The sequence below is a fragment of the Atractosteus spatula genome, chromosome 5 (assembly GCF_055471065.1).
Source record: "Atractosteus spatula isolate fAtrSpa1 chromosome 5, fAtrSpa1.hap1, whole genome shotgun sequence".
Classification (NCBI taxonomy): domain Eukaryota; kingdom Metazoa; phylum Chordata; class Actinopteri; order Semionotiformes; family Lepisosteidae; genus Atractosteus; species Atractosteus spatula.
In genome coordinates this window covers 15223068-15250080 of record NC_142710.1, presented here as the reverse complement: position 1 = coordinate 15250080, position 27013 = coordinate 15223068, and the positions used below count along the sequence as shown (strand labels likewise).

Sequence of the window (27013 nt, the reverse complement as noted above, 5' to 3'; positions counted from 1 at the left end):
ACACCACGCAAGTTGCCGGAAGGAGGGCGCCGGAATGATTCCATTGTGTAATATTGTATATAACATCCCTGGAGGTAAGATAGAGCTTGGAGATGGGTGATAGTAAACCTTAGTAAATTATCGTTACTGTTTACCTTTGGATGTCTGCTGAAGTTGTATAACAGGGTCGCCGGACACGGATTAATTGTTACTTTACCGAGCACGGGGGGGGTGAAGAAGGGGTCGTGTTATGTAATTTTGATGTTTTAGATCTTTCCCACCAGAGACGGAATGACTAAAAATGCCCGAGGTGCAAAGTGCTTTTTAATCTGGATTTAGTTTTCCAGGTCTTATGAACGCCACAGCTGCAATTCAGCTTCTTTTAGTTTTTTTGTAACACCTCGAAGAGGCGTTCAGTGTTTCCTTTATCGTTTTCTTTTACTGGAGAGGTTCCCGGTGATGTCAGTAAGCCATCAGGTCCCAGCTTTGCTGTCGGTGTACGCTGGTTGTGACAGGGGTCTCAGCAGTTACCGTACGCAGCGCCGGTCAGGTGCTGGCAGTGGCTGGAGCACTCCTCTGACAGCACTTTGACAGGGTGGTGAACAGTCTGGGCTCTTTCCTGACTGGGCAGAGGAGAGCACAGCTATTTAGTTGTGGGAAATCTGTTTAAAAACTAAACTACATTGAACCAGGCCATCGATTCATCCAGACTTTGTACTGTTCAGAAACAATTGAATCCGTGTGCATGGCTATTGTGTTGCTTTATGGTAATGTGCGTTTATTTAATAAAGCTTTGTTTACTACACCACGGTGATTTCACCTTTAAAACCTTAAATGTGTTTTTTTTTTGCACTCTGTGCTTCCACGGCTTGAAACAGATCATATCAGGCGCTGCCTCTTTAACACCTGAAAGACGCAGAGTTGTGAAGTATGAAACGCTGAGCAGTGAAAGGCGCTGCCCTTGGAGGATACTCCAGCCTCCTGTGTCTCGTCAGGCAGGTGTGCTTCAGAGCTTCCAGTGAGTGATGCTTGTCTTCTGACCTCAGATTTCCAGTGTGGATTTTGGCTAGTGTGCCTGTACAGGGGTGTCTGTGCACGAATACAGTACTGCAAAGCCAGTGCCTTTCACTCTTCGGTTTTCCGTACTCCACAGTCCTGCATCTTTCAGGCGTTAAAGAGGCACCGCCTGATACGATCAGTCTACCTTCCAGTTTACTTTTGGAAGGGTTTTCTGAAAATGGAGGGGAAATATTTTCTGTGCCTCTTTGCAGTAGTCTAGAAATGCCCACGGATGGAATTGGGGACCAAGACCCAGCAGCGCCGACAAGCCCCCGGGAGCCCGAGGTCCCGCAGGAGAATGGGATCGGCGGGGAAGAGGCGGAGTGTTTGTTCTCCAGCAGGGGGAGCACCGAAGCGGCGGCTGCCGGGCCGGCGCCGGAGCTGCCCAGGAGGCCGCAGGCCCTGCTGCACATCGACCGGCAGCAGATCCAGGCCGTGGCCCGCAGCGCCCAGGCGGACGAGCTGCGGGGCCTGGGGGTGGACGTGTACGACCAGGAGGTGCTGGAGCGGGGGGTGCTGCAGCAGGTGGACCGGGCGATCAGCGAGGCCGGCCAGGCCGCCAGGAGAGCCGACGCGGAGAAGGAGTACCAGGCGGTGCTGGATGACCTGAGGTTAGGTGGCGTAAGGCACCCTCTCTCGTTCACTCCCCCTCTCTGACGCGCTTGGCCAATGTCCGAGGGCAGGTTTCGGGCTGGTTTCAAAGCACGCACAGCACAAGAGCAGGCGAAGGGTTATTCCACGCTGAAAAGAAAAGAGACACAAGAGACAATGAGCACTGACACGCCTGAAGAAGGCTCAGCAATCTTAATGTGGTGTCTCTGGTGTCGCTTTTCCTTTCAGCGTGGAATGAACCTTTCCTGTTCCTTTTCAGCCTGTGCTTGCCGACGCAGCTTGAGCATCAATGCACAGCGTGAGCAGTACTGGCATCTGTTCACATTTCTCTTGTTTTTGGAACTGTGTTTTAGAGCCAATCCAGACGTGCAAAATCTGAGTGTTAATGATGAATATAATGATTTCAAGCATTAGAGCAAACTTGCGTCTGGAGTATACAGAAACGCTGTCCCATTCATCGGTGCGGTTTCAAGGTTTCCATTGGGCAGAAGGATGGAGGTTCTGGTAAACGAAAGCCTCCCAGTCAGGCACTGGGCTTACAGTGGGCAGCATGGAGCTTGTGAAAATCTCGATTTCATGCAACTCTTTGTCATTTAGACATGGCAGAGGTTACGATTTCAGTTCTTCAGATGTTCTCAAGTCTTGTGTTGGGAAAATTTAAAACCAGAAATCATCATTGGAGCATTTTTGTACTGGGCTTTGGCTGTGCTGACTGAAATCTAACTTTTGTCTCGTCTTCCTTAGGTCCTGTACAGCTGCTCTCAAACATGCCAATAAAATCATAGAGCAGCTCACGCCTTACACTGCCACAAGCAAAGACATCAGCAGGAAAATTGAGTCAGTTAAAAGGCAGAAGGAAAACAAGGTAACAGCACTGTTTTAAGAGTGTCAGGAGTAAGAAATCGCCTTTTGTATTATTTCTATGTGTCTGCATATTAAAAGTTATTGTTATGTTTGGTTTTATCAGTAAGGACATAAGAAAGGTTACAAACAAGAAGAGGCCGTACTAGATCAATTAGTAGTAATTCCAGGATCTCATTGGGCCATTGAAACCAGATTATTGGATTCAACACAACAACAACAATAATAATAATAAAAATCCTTACACTTATGTAACGCTTTCTGGACACTCCACTCAAAGCGCTTTACAGGTAATGGGGATCCCCTCCACCACCAGTGTGCAGCCCCACCTGGATGATGCGCCAGAATGCTCACCACACACCAGCTATCACTGGGGAGGAGAACAGAGTGATGAAGCCAGTTCAGAGATGGGGATTATTAGGAGGCCATGATTGGTAAAGGCCAGGAGGAAATTTGGCCAGGGCACCCGTGGTAACACCCCTACTCCTGTTCAGAAATGCCATGGGATTTTTAATGACCACGGAGAGTCAGGACCTCAGGAGTTTTATGTCAGAAGGACGGCGTCATTTTTACAGTACAGTTTCCCCATCAGTTTACTGGGGCATTAGGACCCACACAGCCCGCAGAGTGAGTGCCCTCAACTGGCCCCACTAACACCTCTTCCAGCAGCAACCCTAGCTTTCCCAGGAGTCTCCCATCCAAGTACTGGCCAGGCTCACACCTGCTGATTGCCAGTTGTGAGTTGCAGGGTGATAAAACTTGGCAGCTTGTCTTTCAGATTTGCAGGTTTAATGTGTTCAGTCCAGCTCTAAATGAAAAAAAGATTAAATTAGCATGATGGAGATCACATATAGGCCAAGGAATGAGCAATGGAAAATGTTTGCACACCTAAATCAGAATATTCCCTGACTAACAAACAAGTGATGTGCACTTTCAGAGCAGGGTTAAAGGCGAGTGGTGGGCCATGTGGCTGAGAGTAGCTCACAGACAGCTGTTTGTGTGTCCTCTTCAGAATATTCCTATCCAAGAGCACCCACTCCAGACCTTTTGTATTCAATTAGAAAAGTCAATCATTCACAAGCAAAGTCGTCATTGAGAAGCAATTTGTTAATCAGCTCTCGATTTTGCAGGAGAAGCAGCTGAGAAAGATTAAGGCAAAGCAGAAGCGACTGCAGGCTATCCTTGGAGGAGAAGCTGTTCTGGAGATTGAGGCTGATCCAGATGAGGATGATGAAGGTGAGTGGGCATACTGACCGCTCAGGAGTTTGGTGGATGGCTTTGTGCCTGCCGCCGAGGAGGGTGTGAAAATTGCTCCATGTTATATCAGTCGCTGCGCTTCCTCATATGGTTTTATTAGGCAATAGTATATAAAGCTGATCTTTAAAATGATGTTCTATGGTGCTCAGTGTAAGATGGTCAAGCAACCTGTGATTGTGCTGATACACACGGAAAATTAATGAGAAAAAAGTGTTAGTCAGAGGTTTGTGGCTCATTAGAGAGCTGGGTGTAAATGACAGTAGAAGATTTAGATTTCATCTGGATTCCAGGAACGTAAACGTTCTGAATCTCTTCATGGTGTCAGAAATGGCCCTGTGTACAGAGTGCAGTGTATCTTTCCAGAAGCTTGACAGAGTGTTCTTCCCATCAGACTGCCCTCCTAATGAATGTTGGTGTCAAAAGAAAAGGAAAGACAAGAATGAGCCACACCATCCTCAATTCTCTAAGCTCCGTCCCACCTCCGGTTTTAATTACCTAAGAGTAATAATTACTTGGATTATTGACTGGATAAGAAGGCAAAACACCTTTTTTTAAAAACAAAATGGGTACGCTTATGGCTCTTGAGTGGTTTAAAGGGGAACCGCAGTCCCAATTTCTCAGATCAATTATTAAATCTCGGTAGCTAAATAAATTAATTGACGTTATAGAAAAAAATTACTAATTACATATTAGGCTCAAAATCATGCACTTCGTGAAAGTACTCTAAGTGTCCATATTTTCGCAGACTCGCATTTGAGTTCCCAATAATTGTGACATGATTCGGCCCTTCCTCCTCACTGGTCACTGTAATGACTAATGTATTGCGATGTACGAGCGAATAAGTACAGGTTGTACAGCAGGCATTTCACTGCAGAAATATTCCAAAGTGATCTGCATGCAGAGTTGACAAGTAGGTAGTTTTTGTAGGCAAAACCGTCTTGAAGTCGAGAGCAGTATTTCTGTTGGATGCAAAGAGATGTATTCACAAGTCTGCTTGTTGACAATGTAGCCTGCAACGCATCATTGGAAGTTTTGTTGCCTCGTTCTGAATAGCAGAACATGGCACTGAGCAGACCTGGAAAAGAAGTCTATTTTGGGATGTAAATTGGAGGTTTTACAAGTTACTGTGTAGATTTTACATTTACTGTGGTTTGAAATGCACTCATCAATGCTGATTCTTTCTAACCCCGAAATATGAAAATAGCGTTGCAGTTCCCCTTTGAGGAATGAGCAGTGGCAGAAAAAATAAAGGTCAGAAAAACCCATGCACTGTCTGTACTCTGGTTTTGTCTCCAGAGCCTGGCCCCTCGACTCTTGGCAGCATGCTCATGCCAGCTCAGGAAACCGAATGGGAGGAGCTCATTCGGACTGGCCAGATGACCCCTTTCGGTACCAGAATCCCCCAGAAGCAGGAAAAGAAGGAGCCCAGGAAAGTCATGCTTGATGAGGCGTCTGGATTTGAGAAGTATCTGGCCGATCAGGCCGTGATGGCAATGAACAGGAAAAAGCTGCAATCCAGGAAGAAGCTGAAGAGACCTCGCCGCGAGCCCACAGATCCCGGCGCGGCCGGGGAGGGCAGAGTGCAGGAGAATGGGAAGGTGTCGGGGAAGGACCAAAAGCTCGAGAAACACCTGCAGAAGTTACAGAGGAACGCCTTGAAACTCCAGTCCAAAGCGAAGGTCAAAGGTGAGAAGCCTCCACCTGCCGAGAAAAGGAAATCCCGTTCCCACCGCAGCTCCGAGAGCGAGGAGTCTGAGTACGTTCCCAGCGACGAGCTTTTCGACCCCGAGGAGCCGGAGGAGGAGGACAAGTTCTGGGTGGACGAGGAGGAGTACGACCCAAAGCTGTCCAAGCAGCAGAAGCGGCGGCCGGGGAGGAAGACCACGGAGGAGGAGGACGGTGACGATGATTTCCGCAGCAGCTCCGAAGAGGAGGGTGCGGCTCGAAAGGGCCGCGTGAAGAGATGCAGAGATGACGGGGACGTCGAGTTTTACAAGCAGAGGTTGAGGTGAGGGCCGTCGCAGGGGTGTGGCCTTTTCTGGAAGAGCTTTGAAGTAGCTCGCCTCTGCGTTGTACATTTTGTATGGGGCTAGGTGGCGGTTTCTCTGGAAAAAGCTCCTGTCTCTCAGGCATGTGGTGCGACCGTGGCCTGGGCATTTGGCGGGTGACAGAGTTCTGCTCATGACCTGTGAGCAAAATCTAGGGAGCTTGTAGATGGAAGCCGGTGTAGGACACAGTTGTTCTATTAGTGTACTGACTGTCTTCAACAATAACATCAACAGTGTTCGTACTGAACAAGCGACATGGTTTCACTGGCCTGAGCAGTCTGTATTTTACACAGCTCTTCTGAAGTGTTTTCTGAGCCGCAAGATACATCGCTCCCCGGTTTTTTTTTCTTCCTCAGGTTTGTTAAATAAAGAGCAGCGCTTGCTCAGACTTAATTAAAAATGTCTACCAGGAAGCCTGAAGAAATTTAAAATGGTGTCCCCGTGAAGTGACAGGAGCAGGGCCTAAATGAAGATGGATTTTTTGTACCCTCTCTCACACCTTTCATTTGAAGCTCAAATGCTTAATTGTCTGTATCAATCTTAATTTGCTTCATAACGACACTGCTACTAACTGCCATGTCCCTGCAGCTAGACTGGATCAATTAAAGCCACCCTGAAAGCCCATAAAAAGTGAGCTAACTAAGGCAGAGCAATGGGTTTCTCAATTTGGGAAATTAGTATAATTAACCAGGGATCCTTGCTTATTTTAAATACAAACTATGCATTTTGCTAAAAATGTAAAACTATATTAAATCTCAGTGTGATGCCTGCAAAAATGTCTCCTAAATCAAATTGTAGTGACTGCTTGGCTTGAAATGCGTTGCAGTGATTTCTCTACATAACAATCCTAAAGAAAAATGCAAATTAAATACACATCCGTAAAACATAGAGGACCGTGGGGATAGATTTGCGAGGAGTTTTAATAATGTTCTTGTGGAAGACAGATCAGACAGAAAATATTGGAAGTGAGCAATGGCTTTCTTCATATTTACACTCTCTAGGCTAACAGAGGCTGGGTGAGGCTCTTTGTTCTCCTCTGGAAGGCAGAGATGTGGAACGGAACTACTTCAGATTCGGGGTGGAAGGGAAAATACATTCATGAAATTCCATGAAACGAGTTCATGGTTAAGACATGGCGAAACCCTGTGTACGTTTGTAGAACTGATCGTGTCCCTGGCTAAATTAGCTTGCAGGATTAGTCATGCAGATAGATATTACAAGATTAGTAGCGTTGGAGTCCTGCTTGTTTTGAAAACCTCTTGGGCTGATTTGACGGGATTAGATTGTCTTCTTTTTGACCCGCCTGATCCTGTCGAATCCTTCGAACTGTATTTGATGGCCTATTTGTTCAACACGTAAGAGAATTATTCTTTGTCTTCTTAAAAGATGTGACTAACTAACAGATTGGGCAGTGGCTATTTTGTATCCCGATGTGGGGTCTGGTGCTTTCAGACTTGCAGATGGTCCAGAGGTATGGGTTTCTGTGCCTTGGGCCGGCAGCTGTAATGACTCGGTTGCTGCATTTGTCCAGGAGGTGGAAGAAACAGAGACTGAGGGAAAAGATGGAGCAGCAGGAGGCTGGAGCTGACGAGTCCGAAGACAGTGATGCTGAATTTGATGAAGGTTTCAAGATGCCTGGGTTCCTCTGGAAAAAGCTGTTTAAGTAAGGTTTAGGTGTTGGATTGAATATTGGTTCAATCCTCCAAGCTCTTCAGGCATATGAAGGATACCTAAAACCTCTGTACACGGAGAGTATGTTTAAAAGAATATTCAAAAACACGTGCAAGTGTAATTGGGTTTTTTATTTTTTGACTACAGTATTTTTTATAGAAATCAAAAGCAGAGATATAGGCTATTTATACACTTAGGCAACTTGTTAAAATATTTTTACCAGTCGTGTTAGATAAAAGTAGTATCTATACATCAGTTGTCAATAGTAGGTGCTTGGAGCAAGGGAATATATTTTGGAAGTGAGTTGACAGTGGTTTGGGAATGCAGCATTGAGATAAAGTCAGATGGTGTCTTTCAGTGTGCAATTTGTAGCTCCTGCCATCAAGGCTGTTAAAGCGCATGAAATATAAATGCCTCCTCATAGTGCCTGTGTCTAACAGGCATGATTCATGTTACTCTTAGAATTCTGTGTCGAATCAATACAGATAATTACCAGGTGATTAATTTATCATTAGTTCTTGTTGTGTTTTTGTAAAACACGTCTGGCATTGTTCACAGGTATCAACAGACAGGTGTCAGGTGGCTGTGGGAATTGCACTGCCAGCAGGCAGGAGGAATTCTGGGGGATGAGATGGGCCTGGGCAAGACCATCCAGATAATTGCCTTCCTGGCAGGGCTGAGCTACAGCAAGATCAGGACTCGTGGCTCAAATTACAGGCAAGTGCCCCTCTCTCCAGACTGTCAGTCTCGAGCTCAATTAATATTTCATCAGCTGTACTGCTGGTGGAGGAGGACCTCCTAAATTATTAAAGACATTTCAATTACAATATTCCTTTAATTCTTTTAGTGGGAACATCAAAGGAAGATATTTACGAGATGGTAGAGCTGTAGGGCTGGGGAAATTAAACATGTAACACATTTAATGAATTCCAAACGGTAATGCTTTGTTTTGCAGATGCGCAGGGGCTGGATATGCGTGGGTCAATACGATGTCTAGCTTTGAATTCCACAAATTGATTGTTTACCAACTCAATTACGGCTCAATATCAATAGTTTACACAACATAGAATTTTAAATTGCTTATAATACTTTTAGCAGCATTTATCATATCTCAAGATTGCATCTGTTTTGGTGAAACGTGGACTTACCCTTTCTGCAGCAGACTCTGTTACGAAACACACAAATTTTGTTTTTACCGCTGAAAAACACCTTTTTCTGTGGCTTAAATCTGGCGACTGGAGAGTCTGGACAGATCTTAATTTGGACCTCCAACAGGCTGTACATTTTTCTGTACAGAGTGAAATCATTCTTTCCATCTTCAAACTGAATTCCGAAGAAGAGAGACATCGGAAAGAAATAAGTACAGTGTAGTTCGCCCAGCTGTTCTTGTGATTGTAAACTGAGAGCCTTAACGTCTATATTCGCAATAGAATGATTATTAATATTTTGATATATAAAGCCATATGTATTTTATTTTCTCATCGGAATGTCATAATCACCATTCATGTCTGATTTCCTTTAAATTTAAACATGCATGCATGGACAGCATAACAGATATTAACAGGGATCCTGTGCTTCACTGCCCCACTCTGTATAACAGCAGCTTCTGTGTTTTAGATACGCCGGACTGGGCCCCACCATCATTGTGTGTCCGGCCACGGTGATGCACCAGTGGGTTAAGGAGTTCCACACGTGGTGGCCTCCCTTCCGCGTGGCCGTGCTGCACGACACTGGCTCTTTCTCCAGCCGGAAGGTGGGCTTAGGTCGCAGGACCCTCGTTACAGATGTGCATGCTTTAACTCTGAATTAATTCCATAAAATCTTATGAATTTTGTGGGCTGTGAAAATGTAACTACGATGACTGGATAGATCAGAATACAATCCTTTGATTCGGTCGAGTTTTCCTGCAGTCTTTTCGGTAGTGTTCAGTCTCCAAGCGAGGCTGGGCTCAGATTAAAACGTCGATCCGCCCACTAGTGTCACGTTTCAAGTCCGGCGCTCTGTGGCAACTGTGCGTTGAGCCGCTGTGAGACAGCGCTGGCAAGGGGACAGCAGTGGACACACTGAGAGCGCCTCATGATTGACAGGATGACCACCATGTTGATTTCATCAGCGCCTCCTGCTTTGCCCTATTATCAACGTGCTATTATAATGTAAATAATGTAGTCTGTGTGTCCTGTCTGTCTTCCGTACCTCTCTGCAGGTCAAGAAAGTGTCTCGTCTTCAAAAAATGTTTTATTTCTGAAACATGACTTTAAATAACAAAAGGACATACTAACAACTTTTGTCACAGACTGTATTTGTCCGGTTCATAATTGCGGGGCAAACATGCTTACGTGTAAAATTGAGTAATTGGTACAGCTGTGTGTATTCCATAATGAACATATTCTAGACCCACCAGGACATGTTAAATTATGGGCTGTTTTAAAACAATGATCATCTCAAAATATAAAGCCAGTTATATACTGTATTAATAGAATCAGAAAACAAGTGTACAAGTTTACAAACAGATACACAGCATTATTTTAGGAAGTGATTATATTGTGTATAAACTATAATTAGAATATTATATACTGTTGCCACATTGCCACCTTCAGATTTGACAAAATAAGCAAGGCTGGGCCTGGTCTATACTGGGACAGGATTCCTTTAGGGAAAAGGTTGCAACTTTGTGTTGGAACTAAGTGGTGGTGATGAACCTGTAGGTGGCGCTCTTCCCTCTGGAGCGGTATGGTTTCTGGGACACCGCGGTAGAAGGTGTCGTCCTTCAGATGAACCATTAAACTGAGGTCTTGACTGTTTGGTCGTCCAAGACAGCATGGCCCTGTTCTAAAGAGTAGAGGTGCTAACCTCAATGTCCTGTCAAACTTCCAGTCTGGGCTCTCGTTGTCTGGGCTCCCTAAAGTTCCTTCGTGATTCAGCTGGTGAAGCGGTTTCTCATTCCTCCCCCTGATCTGCTGCACCGTGATGGGCAAAGTGACTCCTTTCCAGTATGTGAAGTGCTCAGGGAAGCGCTTTACATATAAGTCAGGTGAAAAATAAGTTGGTGTTGGATGTATTAGAACAATGAATTCATCTTCCACACCAGTGATTATCCTCTAATCCACTCATTAGCGAGTTCTATATTCAAATAACTATATCATAACCATGTGTGGTTATTTGCACTTTGAGGAGAGGAGACCAACACATCTTTAGACTTCTTCCTCTTTTAAAACAGACCCTAGATGGTTTTGGCATCAGTAGAAACATCATTACCTTCAGTTTCACATTTTACAGTTGCCTCTGTAGACGTCTTAATTTTCATAATTTTTAGAAAGAGTTATCTTGTTGAATCCTTTCTGTTTTCTTGCGTCTTTAATCACTCCTCTGTACGTTTGTGTCCGTGGTTCAGAGTCTGTGGAATAACCCCTAACCCTTAATAAAATACTGTTGCTCTGTTAACTTTGTTATCTTAATTAGGATCTATTTGCTGTTGTCTATACTAATGAACTAGTTTGCTGATCCAAATTAAATTCCTTAGTTGGTTTCAAAGATAATCAATACAATTGTCTAATTTGCCTTGGCGCGCTCAGCCTGGAAGGCCTAACCATAAGCACATTTCCTTTGTTTTGTAATTGTTCATTTAGTTGTTTAATAGCTCTGGTCCAAAATCACCGCAGATTTAACCGTTAATGATGTTTTTTAATAATTCTGATAGTTAAGGACATTATAAAGTATATCGTATTTGATAGCATTTTACCACTTTTTAAATCAGTTTTCATTTCAGTGTTTTATCATGTAATCCCAGCAACAGCGCTGATATCCTGTACTCAGGATTAAAAACCTTGACATGGAGTTACTGGGTGATTTTGGACCTAAAGAATTTAAGGTGATAGTCAAACAAGTAAAGCTCAGGCCATGCATGGTGAATTATTTGCTTTTTTCCCCAAAGTGACCCATTTATAGTTTTTATAGTACGGTAATAAAGTTATAGTGTTATTTGTGAGCAATATATGAATTTTAGACTTTTCTAAAAACGCATGGTTTGTCTAATTATATTCTAAATTGGAATTCTTTAGCTTTAAACAAGACTGTAACTAGAAGGTTAATCACAGTTCTTGTGCATGTATTTAAAGGGAATTCAGTACTCACAATCACACATGTATAACCTGGCACACTTCTGTTTTGCGGTACTAATAAAATATCCTCAGGCTCACTGCACAAAGTTATTGAAGTAGCAATAATTCCTTCAGCAGACGTCATTTTAGCTTTGGTTTATTTTGTGCTGTTTTTAGTTGTTTTTTTTTAAAAGTCCTCTGACAAAAAAGGAATTACGCCCTCCCAGTCTGAGTGCCACTGAAGAATGACTTTGATAGTCCAGAGGCTCAGCGACGGAGACACGGGGTGTGCTGCCAAGACCTCCTCTCGCTTTTCGTCTCTTTTCCTCCTTGTCAGCACAAATCCTCGTTTATTAAAGATTTAGCTTGAAGGAAGTTTTAATTAATTACAGGTTCAGTAATTCCTGACTAGGAGGCTCCCACGCCGTGTTTACTGTGAATGGTCTTCAGGAGCCTGAGCTGCCTTTGTGCTCTCTCCGCTGCCTGACAGTGTGATTTATGGCTGTTGTTTTCCACCCGTCCACTGTTTGCCCTCCAGGAGGGATCGGTCTCAGGAGCATCTGTAATATCTGCAGTACACTCGCAAAGTGTCTTTTAATGACAGCAGCACAGCATTCAGCAAGTCAGGCTAATAGCAGATGTACCCTATTAATTGCACAAAAAAAAACAGAGAGGTTACATATTTTACAAGCTTTTAATTTGAAGTCACCGGAGATGATTTGTGTTAAGTGCACAGATAGAGATCTGGGTTATATTTTGTGATGGACCGTTACCAGGTATCGAGTTGAGACAGTGGCAGAGTGATATCTGTTAGCCTTTAGCCTTAAAGGTGTTTCATGTGGAACATTTTTCCTTGTGAGTGGGGGAAAAAAAGAAGTAAAATCTAAACTTTCACATTACTAGCAGGACAGCGGCACAGTTTTCTGAATGGGAAATGAGAGCGATTTTTTTTTTTCGTTGTTTAAAATCATTTCGCCTTATTAAGACAACAACAATCTTTCGTTTTACTTCTTATTGATGTTTGCTCTTTTCTATATTTTTTGGTTGTTGTTGGGGTTTCTTTCCACGTTTTGCTAAGTGGAATTTGATTTCTGTTCCAGGAAAAGCTGATCCCTGAGATAGCAGCCTGCCACGGGATTCTTGTCACTTCCTACTCATATGTTCGGATCATGCAAGACTACATTCAGAAGTACGACTGGCACTATGCGATTCTGGATGAAGGGCACAAGATCCGGAATCCATATGCTGGGGTTACACGTGCTTGCAAACAGGTGAGGCTATCCCAGCAGGGGGGGGGGGGGGGTCAGTGGACTCTGATATGCTCTTGGTGTTCAGCACTGTTCATTTTCATAATCTATACCCCAACAGTGTGCACAGATTCTCTGCAATCAAATCCCACCACTGTTACATAAAAGGACCAGTTAAGCTGTATCATTTCCCTATATATTAAAATTTCATTCCTCTGTTCCTGTTCCTTTGTTAAATGGATCTTAATCTCCATTTAGATTATAAAGACTCGTGTGCCGACTTTGAGTATTGGTTTTGCCACGATTGCTTAGCAGTACTGTTGTGAATGAGATGGAACAAGGACTGTTTTCCATGTGTTCTAGAACATGTTTTAATTGTGTGTTTATATGTGGATTTCCTTTTCTCCTTTTCTTGTCCCAGTTCCGCACACCCCATCGCTTCATCCTGTCGGGGTCTCCAATGCAGAATAACTTGAAGGAGCTCTGGTCGCTCTTCGACTTCGTTTTCCCCGGCAAACTGGGAACGCTGCCCGTTTTCATGGAGCAGTTTTCAGTCCCTATCACTATGGGAGGTTATTCCAACGCTTCTCCGGTCCAGGTACGACACGCGTCACTGGCGCCTCTCTCGTCCGGCTGGCTCTCAGCCCAGCGCACTTGTTTCCCACGTCACCCTCGGTGTGTTGTAAAAGCGAGAAGGCGGGTTTCACTTTCCTCTGGTTCCCACTAATATAGTGCCCGAGTCTGCTCCACACCCAGGGCCTTGCTCAGGGATAAAGCATCCACTCGCTGAGCCTTGAGTCCTCGGAAATGTGTTGACCAGTCAGCGTGTTCCGATACTCTCCCATCGCACGAACTGTTAGAATCGGCAATAAAACAAAACTAATCGCAAGCCCGTATGAAGACAAATGTTTAAATCCTGTCTTTTTAATCACGAAGCCAGAGCCCCTGTGTGTCTGAGAAGGGTATTCCTTAGCCTGGTGGCCAGACATGTAAGGGCGCGAGAGGTCGGCCGCAGCAGTACAGGACGCAGGTCTGCAGGTTTGCGGAGTCAGTCAGTGCGGAGCGCGGTGCTCAGTTGGGACCGTCCGCACCGAGCCTGGGAAGTAGGCAGTGAGAGTCCGTCACAGGGACGTGGGCCAGGAGTCAAGGCTTGTGAGCAGGGGGGTGTCCAGCCACGTCTCCACGTCACCCGTTGCAAAAGAGAGGAGGCTTTCGGCCCATCTAGCCCTGTGGTAACTCGGCAACTCTGCAGCAGCGGCTGTTTGTGCACAGCCAGCCTTCTTGTTGCTGCAGAGGGTCTGCTAAATACTTCAGTAGCATCAAGATAGAAATGTTCTTTTTGTGCTGAGTTTATTGTCTGATCCCCAGTAACAGGCTGCATCGGGTTTTGTTTGTGCCTGTAAATTGCTGAGAAGGCATCTACCAATAGGACACTGATCTAAAATATAAATATTGAGCTGAAATTGATTGTAGCGCAATCCAGAAAGGGCTAATGCACTTAATTTTTTTAGCTTTTAATACAGGCCATTTAGGGCACATGGAAAAAAGGATGTGTGTGCCAGGCTGTGAAAGGAATAATCTAGTGTCTTTATCAGCGGACCTTTTTCAATAATGCACTGACCATATAGATTTACTTTCTTCGATGCCTTAAAAGGAATATTGATGTTCCTTCCCCAGCCAATAATGAAAACCTTTACTAATTATTAATGTTATTAAATGGTTGGAAATAGCTAACTTCACTGCTCATTTAGAATGCCTTTAGCAGCAAATGCTTCTCAGCTGTCTGTTCCCAGCTCCTCTGTCCTCCCTACGTTCTGCTGAGTTTGTGTTTTATTTTTCTTTACCACGTTTCAAACGCGGATCTATTCAATAGCAAATAGTGAGAAATAACAGAAAGCTGGAATCGTAGTCAGAGGAAAGATGTGATCACAGAAGAAAATATGTCGGCTCGCAAATCATTTCAAATTGTCCTTTTTAACTTGCAGAAGGGATTTTAATAAAGGCCGCTGTTGAAATATTCACGTTTTGCTGCCTTCAGCTTCATTTGTTATCTACAGCCAGATGATAGCTTTTACTACATATTCATGGTTTTAATGACATGGTTCTGTACTGATAAAATAAGGGTGTAAGAAAAAAAGCAAACACTTGACTTAAGCTCCTTGCCTCCGAAATTAATGTCTTCATGCATTTTTGATTGTTTTTTTCATGAGATTATGAGTTCCAATTACAAATAGTTTTTAATTCAATAATGTAAATTGCTCGGTGTTTCATCCTCTTTTAAATGCTTTTAGTAAATTAGCAGTGAGCTTGTACATCATGCGGGTAGTACTTCACAGATGATTCATTATTGTAGCATATGCTCACTTAAGATCAGCATGGCCTTTTATTTTCTGTGATCACAAGCTCGGCCTCTCACTGCCTTTTGTCGTCTCAAGTGGGCACTAATCTCCACTCATTGTCTGGTATCTTCCAGGGCTGCAGGCCTCCTGCTGGTTTCTTTTGATCTTTAGGCCCTGTTAGATTACTGGTAAAAGGCATTTGGCCTAACACAGGATTAGGCTAACGGCATAGATAGAAGAGAGCTCCCCCCCCCCTTGGGAGAAGCAGCACTTAAATGAATCTTTAATGTGTCGATCTGCTGAATGAAAACAGCAGAAGAAGGTGAAACTTTATGCTTGGCTCAGGTCAAAGCTTTTGGTTGGGCCTGCCGAGTGCTGCATAACTTCTTCTGCAGCCTGTTCCTGAGACCTCCTATATCTCGGCTCTGAGTGCAGCCCAGTGCCATTGGCTGAACGTTCCTACAGTAGGTACGGTACAAGACAGACAACATTGGCACTACAACCTGCCTGCGTCTAAAGTCCTTTTTTTAATGAGGGTTATGAAGTGACCACATGGAACACCACAATGTGAATTGTTTCACATCTCAGAAGTTGCAAAATCGTTTTCATGTGGTGGTACATTGACGTTTTATCTTTATAGGTACAGACAGCTTATAAGTGTGCCTGCGTATTACGAGACACCATAAACCCATATCTCCTGCGAAGGATGAAGGCAGATGTCAAAACAAACCTTTCACTGCCTGACAAAAATGAGCAGGTAAGCTTTGCCAATAGAGTGGAGTCCAGTGCCGTGTTACTGTTTGACTTGCCCTTTCTTAACCTCCCTTTAGCGTAGATGACATGACTTAATTTCTGTTCCGAGTGTCAGAATGTTTTCCAGACACTTTTGATATTGCAGAATAACATTTCTTCATTTTAACTATATTCATATGATGCCGTGTGATATGAGCCTCTTAAAAGTCTGCTTTGGCAAGTTAATCTATGTTCTGTATTTAAAATGTTCAGTTAATAATGTTCTTGTTTCTGTTCCCCTTCAAAAGGTGCTGTTTTGCCGGTTATCAGAAGAGCAGCGCCAGATATACCAAACCTTCATAGATTCCAAAGAGGTCTATCAGATCCTGAATGGTGAAATGCAGGTATAGTTGCCCTCGCTAATAAAGTCTTATGTTTTCCTCTGAAATGTGTAATGAATATTCCAGTGGTTTACAAAGGTATGTTTACTTTGAGCATTATTTGGACTATGTAGCTTTTTTATTTATAATAATATTGGGTATAACAGAAATCTGAATAACTAAGCCTGGTTTTCCTTACTAAATCCACTAAAGTGAGAGCTGATTATTAAAGCTTTGTTGCGCCACTTCCCCTTTTTGTGTGCAGCTCTCGTAATGCAAACAGGGAGTCTGATGAATGGCATTGTAGATGCTTGTTCAGTACTTCAGAAAAGTGCCCTCACTACCCTGATGCATCACCCTGTCTTTATCAGTAATCGGCACATGTTGAATCCAAACACTTTTACTTCTCCCACACAGTCCTGGTTTGTTGGGGACAGGGAGTGTTGCGTCTCCCTCAGCTGTGACTGACGCAGATGCAGAGATGCCGGCCCATTATTTTTACATAAACTTGCCAATTCGACGACTCTCTTTAGCGGTCTGTTGAAAGGGCCCGCTTCCTTCGAATGCAGTTGTAGTATCGCATGTGCGGTAAGGACATCTCAGAACAGTGCCATGCACGCTTCAGAAGGAAAGGAAACAACATGATTCCACTTCTGCCTGCTTCTGCCACACTTCTGTGTTCCAGTAACTCGCAAATGTTTCATCAATTATTCAGCTGTTTGACCTGAACATTTGAGCTCACTAGGTGCTTTTATTGCACATTATATCCAGAAAAAAAATATTTAGAATGGATACATTTTAAAATGCAAAACAGCATCCAAATAATAGCGATTCAAATTATCATAAAACATTCATGTAACAAGATTTTAGCAGTACACCATACAAACTTAACTTCAAATGTTGATATGTCCATGTTCAAGGGTGACAGTTGTGTATATAGTTTTCTATTTGAATGCTTTATGATCAGGGCAGTAATGCTGCTTTGTATCAGCAGTGGAGGAAACTTATCTGATAGACCATGTGGATATCTGTTTACTGGTTGCATATCTGTCATGATGAAAAATGCTGTGTGAAAGAGCACTGCAAGCAGGACAGACTCAGCCATTCTCATTGGAGCAGGATGTCAAATACACAGTCCCCTTCCAAGTTCTTGATGTTGTCAAAACTGATACTCTGGATTCTTTCACGAAACAGATGGATGAGATCTTTGGATCACTTAGCTGCTTAAAACAATAAAATATCGAAGGGTAAAATGTTCCTATGAGCCGTGTCTGTCAGTCCAGTTTTAAGTCATTACATTTTTGATTGAGTGTGAATGTTGTCCAAGGACAAACGTGTTATTTTAATTTGCATGTTGTTTAATAATCGTGTTACAATTTGTTTATTTTCTTTATCTTTTCTCTTTCTTATTTAGTTCTCATGTTTTGAAAGGAGAGGTGGAAATAGGCAATTTATTGCACTGTCCCAAGTGCTCTAGAGGTCATTTGGGGATAGATGTGCAGTTTACAAACCCTAATGTGGTCTAAAGTCCATTAAGTTGAATTTTTAATGTGTAGTCTGTTGACGTTTCTGTTTCAGTTTCCAAGCTACCAGAAGAGAAATCTTTTTTTCTTCCTTAAGGTTATTTACATTAATGGGTATTATATACCCCATTGTTTCTGAGAACTTTGGACATTTCAGGTAGATGTTCTGATGGAAGACCAGGCTTTGAAGAATGCTTAGGAAAGGTTTCATTTGAATAAAGCAAATCTACACAAATGTAAGGAAGTGAAATAGTTTTTTATACGCTTTTCAATGAGTTACTTCCAAAAGATTCTCGGGTTAAAACTGAAAGCAAATACAAAATATGTAGAAAGTGTTAATTCAAATGATATAGTAAGATCTGGTCTGGTCAGCAGATCCACTGTAAGCTTTGTTATAAACAGTCCACTGGTGAAGGAACAGTGGACGCAGTTTCTTTTTGGTTGAGGAATCAAAAGTTTGCCCCAGTGTTTTAGGGAGATTCTTTGAACCATGGACCCCCAAGCTGAGCAGGTGGATGGCTGTCAATGGGTATGAACCCCAGATATTCAGGCTGGCCTGGTCTCTCTTTTCAGGTGTTCTCTGGCCTGATAGCTCTGAGGAAGATCTGCAATCACCCAGACCTGTTCTCTGGGGGCCCTAAAATCCTGAAGGGGGTTCCGGACGAGCAGCTAACTGAGGAGGAGCACTTTGGGTACTGGAAGCGCTCTGGTAAACTGATTGTCGTGGAGTCTCTGCTGCGGCTATGGCACAAGCAGGGCCACCGAGTGCTGCTCTTCTCTCAGTCGCGGCAGGTCAGTGCTCACACCGCTCAGGAGAAGGTGCTGTTACTGTAGGAGAAGGGCCTCACAGTGTCTGTCACAGTACTGTCAACACTGCACAGCTCTGGAGAAGAGCCTCACAGTGTCTGTCACAGTACTGTCAACACTGCACAGCTCTGGAGAAGAGCCTCACAGTGTCTGTCACAGTACTGTCAACACTGCACAGCTCTGGAGAAGAGCCTCACAGTGTCTGTCACAGTACTGTCAACACTGCACTGCTCTGGAGAAGGCCCTCACAGTGATGTCACAGTACTGGCAACACTGCACTGCTCTGGAGAAGAGCCTCACAGTGATGTCACAGTACTGTCAACACTGCACTGCTCTGGAGAAGGCCCTCACAGTGATGTCACAGTACTGGCAACACTGCACTGCTCTGGAGAAGAGCCTCACAGTGATGTCACAGTACTGTCAACACTGCACTGCTCTGGAGAAGGCCCTCACAGTGATGTCACAGTACTGTCAACACTGCACTGCTCTGGAGAAGGCCCTCACAGTGTCTGTCACAGTACTGTCAACACTGCACTGCTCTGGAGAAGAGCCTCACAGTGATGTCACAGTACTGGCAACACTACACTGCTCTGGAGAAGGCCCTCACAGTGTCTGTCACAACATAGCACCTGGCAGTGAAATGTTTCACACATACTCCACACATAGTCTTTGTGTTGTGAAGGAGATTTTTAAACTGGACAAATTCTGCATACTTTCAGTCATTGTGGCTATTGTTTTGTTTTCCAAAACAGTTCTTACCAAAGTTTTAGTTTATTGATACTTTTTCTTCTAAGTAATCAGTAGTGAAGATGTTTAGTGCTTTACGTTTTTATGAGAATTGTGCGTGTTTACACCAGTGGCTGCAACTGTATATATCATTTTCATCCACAAATAAGTTTCTGAAATGCCTTTTTTATTCAATACAATTTATTATGAAATGTATTTTATTATACAGGATCTTTCAGGGGCCAGCTTTTCCTGTTCAATAGAAATTGGATTTTTCCACAGAATGCATTGAAAATTACGGTGTGTTGCTTTTCTTTGTACACACACTCTTAATGGCTTTTAATCCTAAGTAATCCTGTTAACCATGTTTGGTGTGAAACCGCCTCTTCACCCAGATGCTGAATATCCTGGAGGTCTTTGTGAGGAACAGAGGGTACTCCTACCTCAAGATGGATGGAACCACCACTATAGCTTCACGGCAGCCTCTTATTGCACAGTACAACGAGGTGAGCAGAGACTGGCTGTGCTGTCCCACAGAGTTACAGGACGTTCGGTCTGCAGACAGTGCAGTTTCTGCAGTCACATGCAGTGCCGATGCACGTATCTGACCCTAAAGCCAGAAAAAGAAGGGCTGTCCCAGCCATACCCAGGGAAGGATTTGATTTGTTTCATTCTTATAATTGCATCATTGTTTGGCAATACCAAAAAAAAAATATCTCCATCTCTGTAAAGTGATTCAAAGATTCATTCAAAAACAGAACACAGGTGGGATGTAGCAAGACTCACACTAATGAAGAGGCTCCATGGCTTAAGCTCTGTGTATTTCTCTTTTCTTTTTCTGCATGGAATGAACATTTGCACACTGTTTGATTGTCTTCGCAGATCAAAAAGCAACACAGTTTGCAGCTCTAGTCATAGCATGCCTAGTGCCAAAATTAATATATCTGCATCTTTAAAGTGTGGGCTATTGAAAAACTGGACTCTTTTACTGTACTAATATGGTTTCACAAAGCCTGCTGTAGAGTTCGTAATAAAGGTTAAGATGGTTATACAGTATTTCACATAAACTGCTGTCTGCTACACTCATTCAGCTCAGAGAAGCCCCAGCAGTCAGTTTTTAGGAGAAAGTTTCACTCTTTCATGTCAGATACGTAATTTTTTGCCAGAAGTGATTGTTGCCCTGCTGTTCTTGTACCAAGAGGCCCTTCCGTGCTGACACTAGGGCCGTGTTTCTTAACCCCTGGACTTAACCAGTCCCTGTCCCCTTTCAGACAGAGCCAGAGCCAGAGAGGCCCAGCTCCCGGTGATCATGGATGACTTCAGTGTTGTTTCTTCTATCATTTTGTTGTGGTTTTTGTTTTTGTTTTAAGCGGTCCTCAAGTGAGGAATACTTCAGGGAGCTGCTCCCTGGTAGAAAAAAATGTAGCGAAACACTGTAAGGACAGTAAGGCAGATCTTTAAGGGCCCTGCCATGCCTGTTTATTCAGCATTGCTTGTTCTCTTTTTTCCTTTGTTGTTAAAAAAAACATTGCACATTTACTATGTCCAGTTTAATAACTTTTTTTTTAATATTCAGTAAAGAACGAAAGATGACATAACGGAAGTATAATGACTTGTAACATCTCGTCTGATTATCTAGAACAAGTCCATATTCCTGTTTCTGTTGACCACCAGAGTGGGAGGACTGGGAGTGAACCTGACAGGAGCGAACAGGGTGATCATCTTCGACCCCGACTGGAACCCTAGCACTGACACGCAGGTTACTGACTGTTTACTGCCGTCATTCGGAGATCTCTGACCCTGGCTACCGCAACGAAAAAAGATAGAATCCAGTATGATGTAGCCCACATGTAGCTTACCGACGTCTACACAAGACAATACAAGACACGTTTGTTTGAAAAATTAATACAGGTTTATAAAACATTATAAACATAAAATCAGTATAATGTAATGACGCGAATCCTTATGTCGCATGTTGTTAATGTACAAAGTCCAATTTGTTATAATATACATTGTTCAGCAAACAAAAAGTAACATTTTATCTGTTGTACTGCTTTAGTTTTGTTGACTATTTTGCAGGGGTATAATAGTGGGGTACACGTGCATAACAGTACAACAGAATTCATTGTTCTGAGGCAGCCAGACTTTTAATTCGTGGAAGCTGGAGAAGGTTAATTTTTTAAGTTGTTTTTTTTTTAAATTAGGTTTTGTTTAGAAATGATTTCAGTTTGCAAAAATGCAGTACCTTTGCAACATTTGACTTGTGTGTATTATAGGTAGGTAAGGTAGGCAAGATTATATTTTAGATTATATCCAAAAGCAGCACGAACACACTGATTTTCCTATTAGAAAAAAGTGGATTCTTATTCTAATGGCATGTACATTTTTCAGTGTTGGAACAGTAAATATTTGCAGTTTTTTTGCTTTTAAGAAGTTTAGTTTTTCTGCCAGTATGCAAATGGTGAATGGAGAAAAGACTCCAGATGATTTATTTGTCTTTTAAGCTATTTATAGAATATTTTAACTATGTTAAAGGTCATTTGGTAATGCTGTATACCAAAACCAAATATAACAAAGAAAACATCAGTTAAATGCATGTGTACAAGTTTAAATGCTTTGGTTAGATATAATTGTACATAAATTCATTCTTTTAATGAAGCCTTCAAGTACAGTTTTCTTGACTTTCTTGATCGTTCTGACAGTGCAGTGGCACTGCACATCAGTTCAGCATCAGGCATTCACAACCAAGTTACTCAAGTACAGCTTTTAAGACTACAGCTTGCCATCTTCCGAAAGCTTTTAATTACTTAAATTTCATTTCTTTATTTTTAACAAGAAAGTTTCACCTATTGAAAATACTTGGTTGGTGGATAAAAGCTTAGGGTAATAACTGAAAGGCAGTGCCAGCTGGTGGCAAAGTTAGTTGATTTTTTTGTACCCAACTTTCACAGTGAGAGAGAAGTCAGATGTACCTCGTGATTAAGCATAATTTGTGAATGATAATTGCAGCTCAAATAGTAATGTATATATTAATAATATACTAAACAAAGTCAATCAGTTTCACCTGAGTTTTCCATTTAAAAAATTCTACATATTTTCTTTAAAAAAAACACCCAAATTTAGACAAAAATATCCTATCAATCCTGAAACTTCTTTTCTTTTTGTCAGAGGCAGTTGTTTTTTCGTGTTGCATAGTAAATTGCGAATCTAAACTCACTTTCCTGAACACTTCGATGATTTTCACCGGTGATGATTGTGAAATAAATAATAAAATTGAGAGAGAACGCGAGGGGGATCAGTGTTTTAGCACAGCGGTTCCCAGCCCTGGTCCTGCTGAGCCACACCGCCGTTGCGTCTGTTCCCAGCTCTTAAACTTATTGGCGCTTTAACCATTGTGTTTTTATCAGTGAAATGAAATTCCCAGCTTGTGACCAGAAACAAAATGCAAATATTCAATTTGAAGCAGCTTCTTAGATCAAGTAAGGCCTCAGTTATGGGTAAACTTAGGTGGGTAAACCAGCAGGTGTGTGGGTCACCAGAACCAGGATTCAGAACCGCTAGGTTAGGGGCTCGGGGCTGTTAAGGCTGTGGCTTCAAATCCCGGTTGGAGAACTGCTGTTGTGTCCTTGAGCAACGTCATTCACAACCACTGCTTGCTGGGTAACGTGTACCAATGTAGGTCTCTTTGAATAAGAGCAGTAGTTTAATAATAAAAGAGTGGCGAGTGACAGAGAAACCCCTGGACTCATGAACATTATCCCTTGCAGTAGATGTCACGTGTTCCAAAATTTTGTTTCAGTCTGTTCCAAGTGTTTCATCCTCGTGCTTTTCATTGCTCTGATTAGAGTTGTGATGTTTCTGCTTTTTAAGGCCCGCGAACGTGCTTGGAGAATAGGCCAGAAGCTGCAAGTGACCGTGTACAGATTGGTGACGGCTGGGACTATTGAAGAGAAGATTTACCACAGGTCTGTAATAACGGGCATGGTCTTATGGAATCCTGGAGATAGTTACTTGTTTCAGAGAAGAATAGCTACTTAGGGTCCCTGGATCAGAATGCGGTGCAAAACTACTACTGGCAAAGCAATCTCGAAAACTTTTTTTAGTGATGCAGAACTGTCTCATCCCTTATAATTGTTTTACTTTATGGTTTGCAAAACTTCAGTGTATAATTTCAGCTCATTTCTGAGTCTGCGTGAGTTTAGCTTTATGTAATTTCTTGGGTTATGGAAATATTATTTTAAGACAACAACAGCACATTAAGACAGAAATGTAGAGATGTCCAAAGTTTTTATTTTTAATAAAGGCTTTATTTCTCTCTGATAGACTATATATAATGCTTCCTTTTAAAACTAGGACATATTCTGTGTTTATTTAAAACACATGCTTTTCTTGAGTATTTTAACACATTTCCCTTTTATTAAAGTAATATATTTTTGTTTAATGATTAATGCATCAAATAATTTCCTGTTCTACAGCTTTATAACACATTTAGTCTCCTAATAACAGAGAGTTTCTGGAGGGCTTTGGTTTTCTAAAGACCATAGATTTGTTTTGTTGTTGCTCAGCATTCAGTCCTTTTGAAGATTTCCAATTGTTTTTCCATAAAGATAACACAAACCATTACCAGTCATATTGTTTCTCTGCTTTCTGCTGGAATTCGCATTTGAAACAGACTATAAAGTCATTAAGTGCCAAAGACAAATGTTCGCGCAGGACGTTCAGGGACAGTGGTAACCTGGTGTGTTATTTGATTCTTGAAATACTGTAAATTCCCAAAGAAACTGAATTTGTGGGTTGTTTACAGGTTAATTGACTAATTCAGACCGAACCTATAAAACAATATTCCTTTTCCAGCTGCTTTACAGTTCAGTGGGGTAAAATTGTGTAAAATCGAGGGGTAGTAGGGTTTTATTTCTGGTCATTATGTTAATGACTATGTTACGGGCGAAGATCCGATTGAAGAATTTCAATATAACTTGTTTTTTTTTTTCTTTTCCTCAGACAAATCTTCAAGCAGTTCCTCACAAATCGAGTACTGAAAGACCCAAAACAGCGGCGTTTTTTTAAGTCCAATGATATTTATGAGCTTTTCACATTGAGCAATCCTGATGGCTCTCAGGGGACAGAAACCAGTGCTTTGTTTGCAGGTATTTCAGCAGTGAAACTCATGTTAAAGTCAGTTCATCTCTGTGGGTTCACAGACACATGCAGAGTGTGCCTTATATGTGTGTATGAGCGTGCAGAAGTGGTTCCTCTTCCATATGAGTGATGTCATTGAGTTTGTGACTTTCTTTTAAAAGTGCATTATATTGATTCCTGTGTCGTTTTCCCCACATTCCTTTTCGCCAATAAAAAAAAACGTGTTTAATGTATCAGAATGCTACCCTTCGATCTCCGCTGATATGCTTTTCCGGTGTGACGTAATGCCTTGCAGAAGAATCAGAGTCTCGTTCTTTTTCTTGCGCTCAGGCACTGGGTCCGACGTCACAGTTCCGAAGAAGCTGTCAAAACCCCGGACCTCACAGCCAACCCACGGCGACACCCGGCAGAGTGCGGCCGGGAGGCCCGGGGAGGCCACCTCCCTCGAGTCTAGCCCTCGGCTCAGCGGGCGTGAAAACCCAGCCTCGACAGAGCGCGGGAGGGCGAGCGTGAGTGAGGGCGAGGGCGCAGCCGACCGCAGAGCCGCAGGGACGAGCACTGGCGGAGAAGACGCAGGAGAAGCCAGCACAGCGTCGGAGGCCTCCGCTCCCGCGGCCGGGCCCTCCGTGGACGGAGCGCAGAGCCAGCCGGGGCACGGCAGCCCCCAGAAGCACAAAGAGAAAAGGAAGCACTGCGCCCCTGGAGAGGGCGTGGCGCCGCCGCACAAGCACAAGCACAAGCACCCCAGCGGCAGCAGGTTCGAGGGCCATCACATCCCGCACCTGGTGAAGAGGAGGAAGTACAGAAGGGAGGAGGGGGATGACAAGGATAGAGAAGACCAGAACAAGAGCGACGATTATGTCTTAGCCAAGCTCTTCAAGAAATCCGGTATCATGTTTTATCCATTATCACAAGCTAAACGATAAGTTGGGGCACTATTTTCGTTTGCACTGTTTTATTTCTTGAATCTGAAAATTGTGTATTGTGTTCAGCCGGTGCAATACCTGTTTTGCAGCTGCATACCACTTGCATGTAACATTTTTGGGAGGAAAGCGGAGTTCAGACATTATTTTTTGTTTATTTGGCTCCTGCCAAGCATCAAAAGAGTCATTAAAGAGTTCAGTTCTTTTACAGAACAAATGAGTTGTTTTCTTAGTTATTGAGTACGCAAGGCTTGATGCTTGAATGGTGATGGCAGTATTGTTTTCTGTCTTGCTTCTTAGGAATCCACAGCGTCATGAAGCATGACTCTATCATGGAGGCCTCGAACCCAGACTATGTCCTGGTGGAAGCGGAGGCGAACAGAGTGGCCAAGGATGCTTTGAGAGCTGTGAGGATCTCCCGACAGCACTGCAGGCTGCCCTTCTCCAGAGCTCCAGCCCCACACGGCAGCCCCCTGCTGGGAGCAAAGTTAGTCCATGCAATTTCAGCTTCTTTAAAAAACACGCCCGTTTGGCCCTGTCTGCTGTCCTAGGTGTTGCACTGCTTACTTTTCATCATCCTAATGGTTTTTTCATTTAACATTAGGAAAAGGTTTGGAACAAAGAAAAATTCTCTGCTGTCTGCTGCAGCCCCAGTTACAACCAGTGTGCCGGAGAAGTGCAAGGTACGACATCTAAACTTTGGAGTTTTTAGGTGTTTTATAGAGACTTAAACATTTCTTTTTTCTAACAGATGGATGCATTTAATTCTAATGTTAAATGTACTGAAACCAGTATTTGTCCTCTAAGGCACAGACTCTCAAAGACTTGGCCGTGGACTTCAGCAGAGCTGTGCTTTGTATAGATGTGTGGTTACCAGACCTGTCTGGGTTCGTATCGGTCTCATGCCTAGCATCAGGCCAAAACTGACCTCACGCTGCTACACGGTTTGTGTTTTAGGACGCTGCTGTTATTAAGAAACTAGGCTTGAAGAAGACTCCCTCCTCCAGTCATTTCAGTGGGGAAGGCGTGGAGGAAGACTCCAGCCTCTGTGCCCTGTCCTCGTCTTCCCTGCTGGCCGCGATGAGGGCCAGGAATCACCTGAGCCTTTCCCAGTCCCTGGAGAGTGACAGGGAGCAGGACGGCGTGCCGCCGGCGTCTGCCGCGTCCCTCACCCCGACCGAACACGACGAGCTGCTGGTGGACTTGAGGAACTTTATTGCCTTTCAGTGCCAGGTCGATGGACAGGCAAACACTCAGGAAATATTGCAGGAGTTCACTCCCAAGCTGTCTGCCTCACAAACAGTGATTTTCAGAGAACTGTTACGGAACATCTGTGATTTCCATAGGTCTCCTGGTAAAGAAGGCATTTGGAAACTTAAAGCAGAATTCCAGTGAATTTATATGCATTTTTTACACATTGTGTTAATTTGTACTGTATTGTAAAATATTCCATATCTTTCATTTTTTTAACCTGGGAAATACTTGAAGCCATATACTGTACAGTAATTTTGTTTTGGAAACTGAATTGGGAAAGAAGATGGGTTTACCAGCGCAATAAACTAACTACAAATGAGATCTGAAGTATGTTTCAGAATAAAAGCAATGTTTGGAAA

At 43.1% G+C, this 27013-nt stretch overlaps 1 protein-coding gene across 2 annotated transcripts; it reads left to right on the top strand.

Annotated features, from left to right (window-relative positions):
• ercc6 (excision repair cross-complementation group 6) lies at window positions 1-27013 on the top strand. Of its 2 annotated transcripts, XM_088917172.1 has the most exons (21): window positions 1-74; window positions 1251-1649; window positions 2395-2515; window positions 3642-3747; window positions 5065-5776; window positions 7348-7479; window positions 8046-8204; window positions 9105-9240; window positions 12685-12855; window positions 13253-13429; window positions 15811-15927; window positions 16211-16306; window positions 18379-18597; window positions 19734-19844; window positions 20978-21097; window positions 23209-23303; window positions 24340-24485; window positions 24808-25365; window positions 25701-25887; window positions 26005-26083; window positions 26358-27013. In XM_088917172.1, exons 2-21 carry the CDS (start codon window positions 1261-1263, stop codon window positions 26793-26795), a joined length of 4269 nt encoding a protein of 1422 aa, XP_088773298.1. In that variant the 5' UTR covers window positions 1-74; window positions 1251-1260; the 3' UTR covers window positions 26796-27013. The 2 variants fall into 2 exon arrangements, with proteins under 2 accessions (XP_088773298.1, XP_088773299.1); XM_088917173.1 differs by lacking the exon at window positions 1-74 and having other exon boundaries at window positions 1182-1649.